The 14816-nt window shown below is 37.5% G+C and overlaps 1 protein-coding gene across 1 annotated transcript in view; it reads right to left on the bottom strand.

Moving 5' to 3' along the window:
- Positions 1 to 14816, bottom strand: part of xdh (xanthine dehydrogenase) — a 254547-nt gene that overhangs the window by 64090 nt on the left and 175641 nt on the right. The window contains exons 25-26 of the mRNA XM_039748282.1: positions 11141 to 11332; positions 3356 to 3501 (exon numbers count right to left, since the gene is read on the bottom strand). Of these exons, the coding sequence (XP_039604216.1) occupies positions 3356 to 3501; positions 11141 to 11332 (338 nt within the window). The remainder of the gene's footprint in view (positions 1 to 3355; positions 3502 to 11140; positions 11333 to 14816) is intronic.

Here is a 14816-nt window from a genome sequence, read left to right as displayed (position 1 = left end):
TTTGCCTCTGTTAATTTTATTGAACAATATGTTATGATTTATGCCACAATTTTTGCTTTTATATGTTATATAAAACTATGTTGTTATTATTATTTGACCCCCCTACAAAAATAGGAATGGATGGATGGATGGATAGATGGATATTTTTTGCCCCCTCAGACAAGCCAAATGCCCACCCACACATGATGTTCTGGTCACACCTCTGCTTAAATGAGATTATCGACTTCTTCAAATGTATTAACTTCAATAAAGTGCAAGTTCAAAGCATTTGCTGTTTCACTGTCAATATATTCTAGCTCACCTTTATTGTTACTAATACTCTTCACATGCTCCTTAACTGTTCTTTGACTACTAAAATACTGAAAGAATCTCTTTGTGACATCTTTTGCATTTTCTGAAAAGTTTCTCTCCAACTGTCTTTTAGCCTCCCTAACATCCTTTTTCAGTCGTTGCTCTCATACTCGTACACCTTAGTTAGCACTGGAGTTAATGGTCTTATATGCTTTTTCAGCTCCTTATTTATCCACCTCAGAGTTTTCTCAAATTTTTTACAGCTTCTAAATTTTAGGATGACTTGTACTATATATGTTAAACTCTTTTAAACCTGGCCCACTGATTTAGGCATGACCCCATCTGTTCAAAGTTTGCTCTAGTAAAATTAAATTTAACTGTTTTTTGTTCAAGAATGTTTACTCTTCCAAAACACTGTGAAATGATTTCTATTATAGTCACTAGCTCCTAATAGTTAATTTACCTTTATCCCTTCAATTCTTCCTTATCTCCCATGATTGGTGCTGTAACATACTTTGTTAATAAAAAAGCATTGATTACATCTAAGAATTGTTGTTCTGATGTTCTACTATTTGTAAGGCTAGTCCAGTTAATATTTTGTTAGTAAATATATCCCCCTCTAAAGTCGCCTTTTAATATTATTAAAAAGATGTAAATATTGGTCTAATAAACACTCCTAATACGATACCTTGATCCCTAATGCTGTATAGTTGGATCTGAACATCCTCCCTAAGCTGTGGTTCTCTCTATATATGAAGAAGCCTTGCATTTAACTTCTGTTTTACATAAATGGTGACTTTCCCACCATTTTGATTTTAACTGCCTTTCTTAATAATGTAAAACTCATCTATGTTATAGACCTCTCCATCTCTGTTACCAGCCAGATTTCTGTTATTCCTGTTATATCAAAGTTATGTGCTCATTAATTTTATTTTTAATACTTCTAGTTTTAACACAAGCAATTTTAATGTATTATTCGTTTATGGCAGTTTCGCTTTGGACTAGAAATTAATTTCCTATGTGTATTTAATATTACATTACTGTTCATTCCTTTATGGGAATTTGTAAACCTGGCCGGCCCTAAACTTCCTACCCATCCAAGTTTCAACAATCCTCAACTAACCTAATTAGATGCTTCCTCAAATAAATTTGTACCCCTTCTGATCAAACATAAACCATCACAGCAGAACAGGTCCTATCTATTACAAAATGACTCCCAATGCCCCATAAACCTATGCCTCTCTATCCTACTCTAAAATATGAGCCACATGTTAAGCCTTCTAATCCTCTCAGTTTTATGTACACTGGCAAATGGCACAAAGAAATTCACCTTGTCAGTTCTGCTTTTCAGCATGGCAACTGACTCTTTCAATTTGGATTGCAGTACTGACAGCCTGCCCTCATGTATGTCATTTGTTCTAACATCGACAATGGCAACTGACTCCACTCTTGCTCTGGCTATCCAACTACCCAACCTTCCAAAGAGGTCACCTACCTGTACACTCAGAAGGCAACACACTGTATGAGACTGTCTCGGGAGCAATGCAAATATAAATACTTTGACTCTTTGAAAGTTTTCATTTTTACATGTGTACTATTTAGCCTTCATCTTAGTGTCAATGCTCACTGGCTTGCTCTTAATGTACCTGAAGTAAATAACAATGTTTACTTCATTCCTTACCCTCTTAATTGTATAACCCAGTCACTTACTTTGTTTTAACAAATACAAAGCCAACTAATTATTTATTTACTGCCTGCCGCAAAGAAGAAACACCCCAAACACACTCACACCTGCCTTTGCTCCTGAAAAAACAGTAAAAACCCTTGTAAAAGGAAAGAACAGAAAAAAAATCCACCCAATCCCTTTCTTGTGACCATAAACCGATTTCCTTTAGCAAATGTAAAATTATACATAGATGAAAAAAGTCTCACTTTTCTAAGATACATTTCTTTTACATTTACAAATATGTATAAAAATTGTAACTTAATTGAATCTGTGTTGACATTTAAGAGAAATGAAGATTAGATTTGTAATCATCAGGACTAAAATGTGCTCAAACACAAAATGTGTTATAAAACAAAGACCATTCCAAATGTATTTTACACCATTCCCCTGGAATGAGGTGGGATGAATGTATACGAGAGAACATTTTCACTAATGCTGTCAAAAGAAAATAATATGCAAAAGTAAATAACTGTTTTGTTGGGTATGTTATCAGCTAGAAATGGATTTTAATGGAAATCAACAAAACATTTATCAAAAACCTTCTAAGCAGGTGATATTATATATATATATTATTATATATATTATAATATAATATATATATATATTATATATTATATTATATACAGTATATTGCATTTAAATTAAATTAAATGAATTAATTTAAATTAAATTTAAATTAATAGATTAATTAATTAATAATCTATCTATCTATTAATTTAAATGCAATATAGACACTAAATGGGAAAGGGATCATTCATTCATTTTCTAAAATGGTTTTCTACATGTCTGTTAGAGTCTATTGGGCATAAGAAAAAAACACCCTGCATGGGATGCCAGTCCACTGCAGGGCAAACTAACACAAATGCACCCATAATTAAGCCATTAGCAAATTATTACATTGATTTTCAGTGAAGAGGAATTATATCATACCTTAACTAGGCACACTAGTAAGAAGAATAGAGAGAGAGAGAGGTTGGGAGCATGCACTGATAGCGCATTGCTGCACCAACCACACAACAAACCACTGGATTGAGACCTGAGTACAACAGGTGACACCCCAGCATCACACTGGAACAGTGACAGTTTTTTTTACAGTGGGTGGAGAGGACTGCAACCATTACATTTTTCCTGTAAGTTGGAAGTTGTTTGTCCTGTAAGTTGCCCAGGATGAAGCAATTGCAGGTTAAGGGCCTTGCTCAAGGGCCCAAAGTCACTTTTGCTGTTTAGGGGATTTGAACTGGGAACCTTCTGATTTTTGGTACAGATCGCTAGCCTCAACCTGTACAGTAGCTGCAACTGAAATAATTTTGTTTTGACTAACATTATTGAGTCAGTTACCTGTTAAATTCATTCACTTGATCTCTCAGGCAATAATACTGAGAATTATTCAGGCATTCCTCCCAGCAACGTTCAATAGTCAAATCATTTAGTATTTGATTGAATGGGGTTATGTCTCCTTCCTTGTACATATTTTTTTTGCGTACCTTTGGAAAAGAAAAGAAATGTTTCATTTGTTAATTTTGTCCACTTTTGACATTTTGTAATTTACTGAATCAATTCCAAGAAGCAACAGTGAAAATGAGGCCTAGCTGACACGAAATCTTAAATAGTTCAGGGGTAATAAAGTATATTCATGGTGTGACAGTAGATGGCGCTATACCAACGCTTAACCCGACATAGATAGATGCAAGAGGCACACTTACACAAGTTTGCGCTTTTTATTTTCAGTTCTCTTCTTTACAGTCCTTTGCACTTCACACACCATGCACAAATCACCACAAATATAACTCTCAGTCCTTTCTTTCCTTCTTCTCTGCCGCCATCACTCCTCCACTCTCAAGCTCTGCCCTATTCCATCCACCTCCTGCTCCCTGAATGGAGTGAGGCGGCCCCTTTTATAATGCATTCAGATGTGCTCCAGGTGCTCCTTGAAGACCTTCCTCTAGCATTTCCTGGTGTGGCGGAAGTGCTGCATGGGCACATGGAAGCATTCCAGGTGTACCTGCTTCCTGGTCTGTCAGCACTTCCTGGTGTGGCGAAAGTGCTGCATACCATGGCTTCTGAGCCATCCAGGTGCCCTCTGGCGGTGGCCATGGGTCTCCACAAAGTTGAGCCTTCTTGTGTTCCAGGGGAGGTACTGCTCCTCTCCCGGTTCTTCCATCCTCCAGGCATCCCGACTGGGCATGAGCCCCAGCCATCTGCCACACTGGGTATGCATTCCCTTGTTATTAAGAGCATAATTTAAAAGCTAAGCCAATGAGTTCCTCAAGTTGGTCATAATAGTTTATTTCACATTATGTGAGCACCAAACAGGATTGTTAAAGAATATATTATAGATTTGTACTCATTTGAGAATTTTTTTTTTATTATGAATATCTTAACAGTCCAAAAAACTGTTAACACATATACTGCTACTGTATGTCCCAATATAAGCTCCAAATTGGTGAAAACCTTAACGTCAAATAATATCAGATATAGTGCAAAACAATTTTAAAATAACCAATATCTCAGCTAATTTCAAAATAAACATTATCTCAACTGAAATATCATTTGTAAGGATTTTAAAAGGAATAACTTTTTGATTACTCCAGACTACAGTCATGGTCAAAAGTTTTGAGAATGACACAAGTATTTGTGTTCACAAAGTTTGGTGCTTCAGTGTTTTTAGATATTTTTTTCAGCTGTTTCTATGGTAACCAAAGTATAATTGCAAGCATTTCACAAGTTCCAAAGACTGTTATTAACAACTAGCAAAATACCTGCGCTTCGCAGCGGAGAAGTAGTGTGTTAAAGAAGCAATGAAAAGAAAAGGAAACATTTTGAAAATAACGTAACCTGATTGTCAATGTAATTGTTTTGTCACTGTTGTGAGTGATGAGAGTTGTTGTCATATATATATATATATATATATATATATATATATATATATATATATATATATATATATAAATATATATATATTTACACACACATAAACATATATATATATATATACATATCTATACATATACACATACATACATACATATATATCTACATATATACACACACATATACATACATACACACACATATATACACACAAATACATATATATATACATACATACACACACACACATATATAAACATATTTATACATATACATACATATCTACATATATACACACACAGCTATTTCGTATCAGTGTAATACGCTGTTTGTTAAAACGGTTGACTCCCGCTCTTACGTGCAATAACAAATCAAATCATTCAGTTGTCTTTGCTCATATGTCATTTTAGAGCTGGACGCCTGGCATCTTTTTGGCCACAAGTTCGTTTCTGTTTGGTGTGAGGTTCTGTGTTGTGAGATTCTCAGGATGGATTGCAGGTGCTCATCAGTGAGGCGACTCCTGTGTGCTGTTTTGTTAGTCTTTATCACTGAGAAGAGCTTCTCACACAGATATGTGCTACCAAACATGCACAAGGTTCGAGCCGCATGTAGACGGACTTTTTTTGTTCTTCAAAGTCACCAAAGCGCCGTGCAAACTCAGTGCGCAATAACTCTAGCTTCGCAATAACTTGCGCATCATAAGGTAGACTTGATTAACGCAGTAAGTGTTCGCAAGGCAGCTGAAGCGCTGCATTATGGGATCTGTAGTTTATTGTGTTACCAGCGCTTCATATACCCGGCTTTAATAACAATAATACAGTATATAAAATGATCTCGGGCTGGATATAATTACACCGGCCGGATGTGGCCCGCGGCCCTTGAGTTTGACACATATGGACTAAATAGAACTTGAAAAGATATATTTTTTCAAATGTGATCGCGCAATTCAGATAGAGTTGACGCAAGACTACAGCCTGCATGCCTCAATGAGTCATCCTCCCTCGCTCTTACTTTTTACCGCTCATCTAATGAATACACTGAGTATGGCTTTACCAAAACAATCATTGATGGCGAATAAAGTATCCATTATTCGAGTATGTAGAGCGGGATATATATATATATACATATATATATACCCGCGTATCGCAGCGAGAAGTAGTGTGTTAAAAAGGTAGAAAAGAAAAGGGAACATTTTAAAAATAACGTAACATGACTGTCAATATACAGTATTTGTTTTGTGAGTGTTACTGAGTGTTGCTGTCATCAAGGATTTGATTATCATTATTTCTTTCAATCAGGTTCGTATTTGTAGGATGTGTTGTGTTCAAGTTACATTCCGTGTTTGTCAATCGTTGTAAAGATGACAGGTTTCATTCATCGATTCATTTCTTACTGCATCAATAAACAGCTCGTCTTCTTCTTTATCTGAGACCTGACACACTGCATGCACGGGTTTTTTTTACACTGTCTTCCTTTAGCGGGACATTGACTTTTTCCACCGTGTGCTTTGTTTCCACAGTAGCTGCATTTATGAATATGCTTATCAGACGCTTCATATTTTTTGCTGCCTTTTCAATTGTGTAATTCGGTTTTGTTCAGCTCTTTGGAACTGTTGCTTTTATCTGTGCACGCGCCAGTTCACGTGAGCCACTCGGTGTACTTGCATCGAAGGTTCCCAGCTGTGCTGGTGCCATCTCGTGCTATGTCCATAGCTTTATTTAATGTTACCTTAGTCCTGGCACTTAAAACTTTCTCTCGCAGTTTCGCTGAGTTTGTGTCAAACACCACCCTGACCATCTCATCTTCCTCTCCATAAGCACAGTCCTTCACCCGTGAATATTTACCCGTGGCAGTTTGCTATTGGATTGCCGCTGACGGACGGCCTTATATGGGCAGGCACTAAATTACAAACGCCAGCGGCAGCCTGTCTATGAACTTAATTTAAAGTGTAGGTTTACATCGTGCTTTGTTTCCGAAGTAGCAGAACTCATGAATATAGTTGTATATGTCACACGCTCGCTTCTTATTGTTTCGCTGCCTTCTCAATTATATAATGCATGTTTTCGTCAGCGCTTTTTTGAGGTCTTCCTGGTTTTCTATGTACTGCGTGATTACGGGAGGCGTGATGATGTCACACGAAACTCCGCCCCCACGGCGTTGAAGCTCATCTCCATTACAGTAAATGGAGAAAAACTGCTTCCAGTTATGACCATTACATGTAGAATTTCGATATAAAACCTGCCCAACTTTTGTAAGGAAGCTGTAAGGAATGAACCTGCCAAATTTCAGCCTTCCACCCACACGGGAAGTTGGAGAATTAGTGATGAGTCAGTGAGTGAGTCAGTGAGTGAGTGAGTGAGTGAGGGCTTTGCCTTTTATTAGTATAGATTACATTAAGTTTATGCAAAAAGTTAATATTTGCAGTGTTGTCCATTCTTTTTCAAGACCACTGCAATTCGCCCTGGCAATCCAATCAAGTTCTGGGCCAAATCCTGACTAATGGCAGCCCATTCTTGCATAATCAATGGTTGTAGTTTGTCAGAATTTGTGGGTTTTTGTTTGTCCACTCGCCTCTTGAGAGTTGATCAGAAGTTCTCACTGGTATTAAGGTCTGGGAAGTTTCCTGGCTATGGACCCAAAATTTTGATGTTTTGTTCCCCGGGCCACTTAGTTATCACTTTTGCCTTATGGTACAGTGCTCCATCATGCTGGAAAAGGCATTGTTCATCACTAAACTGTTCTTGGATGGTTGCAGAAGTTGGTACCATTCTTTATTCATGGCTGTGTTCTTAGGCAAAATTGTGAGTGAGCCCACTCCATTGGCTGAGAAGCAACTCTACACATGAATGGTCTCAGGATGCTTTACTGTTGGCATGACACAGAACTGATAGTAGCACCCACCTTTTCTTCTATGCACAATCTTTTTCCCGGATTCCACAAACAATTGGAAAGGGGATTCATCAGAGAAAATGACTTTTCCCCAGTCCTCAGCAGTCCTATCCCTGTACCTTTTGTAGAATATCAGTCTGTCCCTGAAGTTTTTCTTTGAGAGAAGTGGCTTCTTTGCTGCCCTTTTGACACCAGGCCATCCTCCAAAAGTCTTTGCCTCACCGCGGGTGCAGATGCATTCACACCTGCCTGCTGCCATTCCTGAGCAAGCTATGCACTGGTGGTGCCCCGATCCCGCAGCTGAATTAACATTTGGAGACGGTCCTGGTGCTTGCTGGACTTTCTTGGGCACCCTGAAGCTTTCTTCAGAACAATTGAACCTCTCTATTCTAACTCAATCAGCATGACAGAGTTATCCCCAGCCTTGTCCTTGTCAACACTCTCACCTGTGTTAATGAGAGGATCACTGAAATCATGTCAGCAGGTCCTTTTGTGGCAGGGTTGAAATGCAGTGAAAAGGGGTTTTTGGGATTAAGTTCATTTGAATGGCAAAGAGGGACTTTACGATTAATTGCAATTCACCTGATCACTCTTCATAACATTCTGGAGTATATGCAAATTGCCATCATAAAAACTGAGGCAGCAAACTTTGTGAAAATTAATATTTGTGTCAGTCCCAAAACTTTTGGCCATGACTGTACAGGGTGGTCCAAATTTAATTATGCAGATCCAAATCGTCTGGATGACCTTGATTTATGTGGGGCCAATTCCAGTTCGGTGCAAAGATAATTCTTCATGTCGTCAGTTTGCACACTTCTTGATGGTCCGGGATTTTTCGGGTGATTTTCTATATAATAAAATGAAGTTATAACATAATGAAAGTTGCATAATTAGATCTGGGCCACCCTATAGAAAGAAAGTTTTTTTAGCACAGCTCTTGTTAAATAAAAAGATGCTTTAATGCAAGATTTAAGTAATGGCGGAAAGCACACTGATTCTCATTTCTCTGCCATATAACAGTGGGACTCTAATTTTCTCAATTCAAAATACCTTCCAAAGTCTCTCTCTCACCTCTTTTTGCTCTAATTCTTAGGCCTCTCTGCCACTTGAGAATAAACACTATCTCTAATCTCATTTAGACCCCAGCAGGAAAGAGCCTTTAAAGTATGCATTAGGGGTGTAGGGTGTGATGACCAGTTAGTTGACTTATTAGATTCATATGTGTATATCTAAGCAATTTCTTCTTGCATTTTGAATTGGCCCCATCCGATGACCAAGAGGCAGGTTCAGGCCTTTCTCAGTTTAGCAGGCTACTATTGCCGGTCCGTATCCCGTTTTTTCTGAGAGAGTGACCCCCTTGACCAATCTCAAAAAGAGGGGGAAACCAAATCACGCAGTATGGGATGATACAACAGAATCTGCATTCAGTGATCTGAAAATGACCCTTACGTCAGCTCCAATACTGAAAGCACCTGACTTTTCTATCTCTTTCATCTTCCAGACGGACGCTTTGGACACATGTCTTGGAGCCGTGTTGAGCCAAAGTGTTGACGGAGTGGAATACCCCATTATGTACCTGAAACTGGTGGACCGAGAAACCAGGTATGCGGCAGTGGAGCGGGAAGCTTTGTCAATCAAATGAGTGATTACTCAGCTGAGGTACTATCTCTTGGGGTGTGAGTTCACTCTTGTGACAGACCATGTACCTTTAAAGTGGATGGCCTTACACAAGGACTTGAACCCGCGTGCCATGAGGTGGTTTTAAGACCTACAGCCATATAAGTTTTTGGTTGTTTATCACTAAGGTGTACTGCAGGCCAATGCCGATGCCCTTTCCTGATGCCACAACTTCTTAGACAGATACGCCCAACCTGACTGGTCTGGACTGAGGCGGGGGCCATGTCACCCACATGTGAGTAAGAGGAAGTTGTATGGACCAAGTGATGGTAAATCCATGACAAGCCATGGGGTAGCAGGCACTGAACATTCTTCTGTTGTCTCTGCAGACAAGATGCGAGAAAAGCTGTCTGACTCATCCCTGAAGAAATCACTTCTGGTTCCGGTGCCTAGGACAATGTTACTTCCAGATTTGACGTCAGAAGAAGGTAACTTCCAGTTCTGGTCTTAGCATATAAAGCTGCCATTTTTACAACCTCAAGTAAGTTCACTTTTGAACTCCATCAAAGACACTTCAGTCTATTTTTTCAAACCCATTGCAGCCATGGACAATACGCGGGTGGCTCCCCCAAACCTTTTTGAGTGTGTTGAGTCTGATCATTTCACAATACACACACACACATTATATCTAAGAAATAGATTAAATGTAAAAATATTTGATATCTCTTGCCTTATGTATAACCTCAGCATTTGCCCCATGCCCACTTTGGTATCCTTGTGTGTCTCAACCTGTTGGAAGTGGGGCTTCCCTTCTCAATCATGTTCCTGCAAACAGTGCCTCTTAGATTTTGTCATTTTGAGGTGCATTGCTTTAGTCCTACCCTCTTTATTACTACCAATACCATTTTATATATTGTGACAGATAGGGGGCGCTGTTGACCCCTGAACCCTCAGACAACACTTTCAGACACCAGGTAAAAGTCCCGATAATTAATTTATTAATACAATACTGTGCACAAAGCACCTCCACCTCCATTCTCAATAGTGCTGTAATATTTATTATCATGTGGCTATAAAATGTATTTAACAAATGGCATCACTACATAGATCATTGTTGACATCTAAGATGTTGAGAAGCAGTGTTTAAAGTGGAGTCCCAAAGATGTCAGATGTGACATCATATCTTGTCTAACTGTAATGCAGAACTTGAGAGATGTGCAGCAAATGAAGTTTATATAAACAAATATAGAATTTTACTTGTTAGAATGTACTGACCTGTACATGATGTACACTGTTATGATCTTAAATGCATACCAAGGCTAAAATAAAGGCAAACAAGATGCAGAACTAAGCAGATTACAGAGTAAAAATGTATACTTAACATTCTGTGACATTTTCAAACTTGCATAATTCAATTCAAGGTCAAAGAGGAACAGAACCCATCGTGGCATCATGGGGTGCAAGACAGCATTCAGCCTTTAAATGAATGCCTCTCTATTGCAGAGTGGATTCATGCACTAACTGGCATTGGGCTAGATCACCAACTAAACTTCAACAAACATCTTAGTGATGTAGGAGGATAAACCCACACAGACACAAAGCGAATGTACAAATTCCACACAATGAGTGACCTAGGTTTGACTAACGTTTTACTTTTCTCCAGAATAAGTAAATAACTTGCAGATCAAAAGTAACATTAACCTGACTTCGCTCACCTATATTGACAAATAAAGGTATTTTACTCACCTCCTCAGTTGGAAGACCACACACAGAGGCCACATCATTTATCCAACACTCTGAAATAATCATTCCTTGGGGACCACCAAAACCACGAAAGGCAGTATTTGATGGCAAGTTTGTTTTACAGACATAGCCAAGTCCTCTGATATTTGGAATATTATACATATTATCCATATGGAACAAGGCTCTCTCCATTATCTGTAAAAAAAAAAAAAAGTAAACCTCATATTAAAAGCATACTACTATTATAATTACAAATATACTGTACACGTGGCAATAAATTGAAATCAAACCTGAAAAACCCTTTGAGCTGTCATTCATGTAAGCACCTAAAAAGGAAGCACACTACTGAAATACACAGAGTGCCTTCTTTGTTACGCACACCCACCAAAACGAATTGTTATCCTCCATTTGTCCTCAGAAATGTTGTAATTTGTTAGGAAATTGCCTTAACGTGGTACCAGAAGTGTAATATTGGATGCTGACCCTTGCCCGCTATATAATGTGTGCTGTAGTTATTACAGTTTACCTGGTGGTGCACCATTACATCATGCAGTTTTCTTCAACTCATCTCACAAGTGTTCTACAGGAATGAAGTCTGTTGTCTGGGGTGGCCACTGCATTAAGGTAAATTTACCACCCTGTTCCTAGAACTGCAAAGCTTCTGTGGATTGTGGCACAGGATATCATTTTGCTGAAAACTCTCATTTGTAAATAGGTGTACTACCATGGAAGGATTTACATGACTGATTCTCATGTCCACATATCCAATCGTATTCCAATGTTGCACTTCTCAAATGAAGTTACTCAATGTATGTCAGTAAAGCACACTCCAAACCATATATTAACACCCAGCAAAAAAGATGCATGGTCTCAGATGGATTTTTCCATGCACTGGTCTCATCTGGATCATAAAAGGAGCTAATATTCATTAGAACAAGACCAGTTTTCTATTTTACTAGTACTCTGTAGCAGTTTGCCGTCAAACCTCCTTTAAATTTAATGAGTGGAAACAGATTTGTTGGCTGCCCTACCCCATCCCTGAGAACATACAATAATTTCTGCAATGTGATATTAAGCACTACTGGCATTCTCAGGTGTTCTTTGACGTGATATAACTCACCTGTTTCTCATGTTTAATTATGTAAATTCCTTTTGTTAATGGCCTCAAAACTAGACTTGATGTTATTTTAAGTGGATTGGAACAGCAAGCTTTGTAGGGCTTAATGACCTGTTCTCATCTAGATTGTTCTAATGTTCTAAAAAGATAGAGATTTGGTTAAGATTCTATGTAATGGTTTTGCTATTAGTTTTTAATCCTATTTTTCTGGGTCACCCCTTCCTACCACAACACAAGATTATTATTACTATTACTACTAGGGTAATAAGGAAAAAGTTTCTATCTTCACACATCTTAATTTCAACTATACACAGAGACAAAAAGGATCATCAAATGATAAATATTCAAATCCAGCACCAGAGTAATTGTCCTTAGGTCCCATTTTATTTCACCCATGTTATAATCTGGAGTAAAAAGTTCCAAATCCTTTTTGAAAGAATATTCAAAAACATTCACAAAACTTTACTCCAGGTATTAGACTTTCCCTTTAATCATCTCCTTAGCCCAGTCTCCCTCTCTGCCTATTGCAAACGGAATACTCTTTACTAAAGAAGATGTATCCATTCAGCAATTCTGGATTTTGCGTAATGGGAATTGTCTGCTATAGGATTGCCTTAGTGCAATACCTTTATGCCTATTATTTGCTCTTTTGAACATTTTTTTGCATTTTGCCATATTTTTCATTTGTAATGATTCCTGGTTTACCCCTTAATTTAAAGTCCAGGGCTCAGTTATCCCTCTGTTTGTGTGGTTTTGTGCAATTTGTACATTTTATGTAGCTTAATCCCTAAAGGCCTTCTAGGCCTGAAGCTGGCATTTTGAGTAAGAATTAGAAGTCCTAATTAGGAGGCTTTGTGGGGCCAGTAAGGTCTGTTAGTGGGGTCTGAGCCCCTTTCATAGCCATGGATCTAGCTCTGAATGTCAACAAACATTCACTTGCTAAATACCATCCACACTCTTCTTCTTACACCCCAAGCCTTATTCTCACATACAGCAGACTGGATATAAGTAGCTATTTCCAAATTAGTTGACGGCTTGCCCTACTCTTAATCAATTACACCTTCATATAGACAGATTGCCACTGTATACAAGTGTTTTTTGTAACATGTGGGAGCTGTTGAGTTGCATATTCCATAATGTTTAATTGGAAAGCTAATCAATATTATGTAACTATGCTGAATGCACCAATGTCCAAATAGAGATGTAGCTTGATTATATCTTTACTCAGAAAAAATCTGACCGGAATAATTTGTTTAATGCACAGGGTTTTTACACTCCTCTTCTTGAATTCAATCAACCTCTGGCTAATTGTTCAATGTTACAAAATTTTATGCTTCTGCTACTGATTCTCAGGACCAGAAAAATAGTTATCTGTACGATTTTAAGACAAAAGCTAGAAAAAAATCTGCAAAAAAAGCTTATGAAAAAATTGTACCAATTTATATTACAGTGATTCTAAGAAAGACAAGAGCATGATAAACTGTTTATCTACTTCTGATTATATTAGGGAGATTATTACATTTGAGTGACATATTTAATTCCATGAAACTAAATCAGATGTGGCTTATTTTATAGGGAATTGAGAACTGCTATTTATGAAAATATGAGAAATATCAGTGAGAAAGAGGTTAACTCACTCGCTATCTGACTTGGTTAGATACTTCACTGAATATGCTGATGCAGATACTGTAAAAATTCAAAGAGATATGTGGATTGTGACAACTATTGTTACAGGCTAAAACATGGTAAACTATGCAAAGTAAAGAATATATTGTGCTTTTATTATTCTGTTCCTTATGTAGTGAAACAGTGTGTCATACTGTAACAACAAATAACTAGTAATCCTAACATCATTACTAAATTCTTGCATAATAGGAATTAATCAACTAATTAATCTTATTAATCAACCAATTAATCAAGTCTGTACTTACTTTTTCTTTACTTCAAAAGTACATTTAAAGTGTTCCATTCTATTGCCATTGTACGGAAGCAAGTATTTTGTTTCCTTTGTTTATTTATCTTTCCAAATGATTTTTAAAATGTACATAATACATTGCAATTTGGGTTTAACATGATAATTTTGAATTGCAAAACTTTAATGGTCTATTACAGTGCTTCCCAAACTCGGTCCTGGGGTCCCCCTGTGGCTGCAGGTTTTTGTTCCAAACAGATTCCTAATCAGTGACAACACCTGATAGCACTGATCTCATTTAATTAGCTGGTATTTTTTTTCTTTTATTTTACATTCAGAAAAGCACAGCACCATGATTTTTACATTTATGAGACATTTATTTCTGCTTTTGCTATAGATTTTAATGGTTCACTCTCTTTTGTCGATTTCTCTGGGCAGTTTTTCCCCCTTCGTTGTATCTTATTAATGACAAACTGAAAACGAGCAGAGCAGACACATTGGCAAAAAACACTGAATCATGAAAGGCTGTAACTACTTTAGCGTCAGACTCACTAATTAGTAAATAATGGATTAATTAAACAATTACAACACCTGGAAAAGTAAAATGAAAGTCAAGATGAAAATATTGTTAAAAAGAAAAAAAATACATT

The sequence above is a fragment of the Polypterus senegalus genome, chromosome 3 (assembly GCF_016835505.1).
Source record: "Polypterus senegalus isolate Bchr_013 chromosome 3, ASM1683550v1, whole genome shotgun sequence".
Classification (NCBI taxonomy): domain Eukaryota; kingdom Metazoa; phylum Chordata; class Cladistia; order Polypteriformes; family Polypteridae; genus Polypterus; species Polypterus senegalus.
This window is presented reverse-complemented; position numbering and strand designations above follow the sequence as displayed.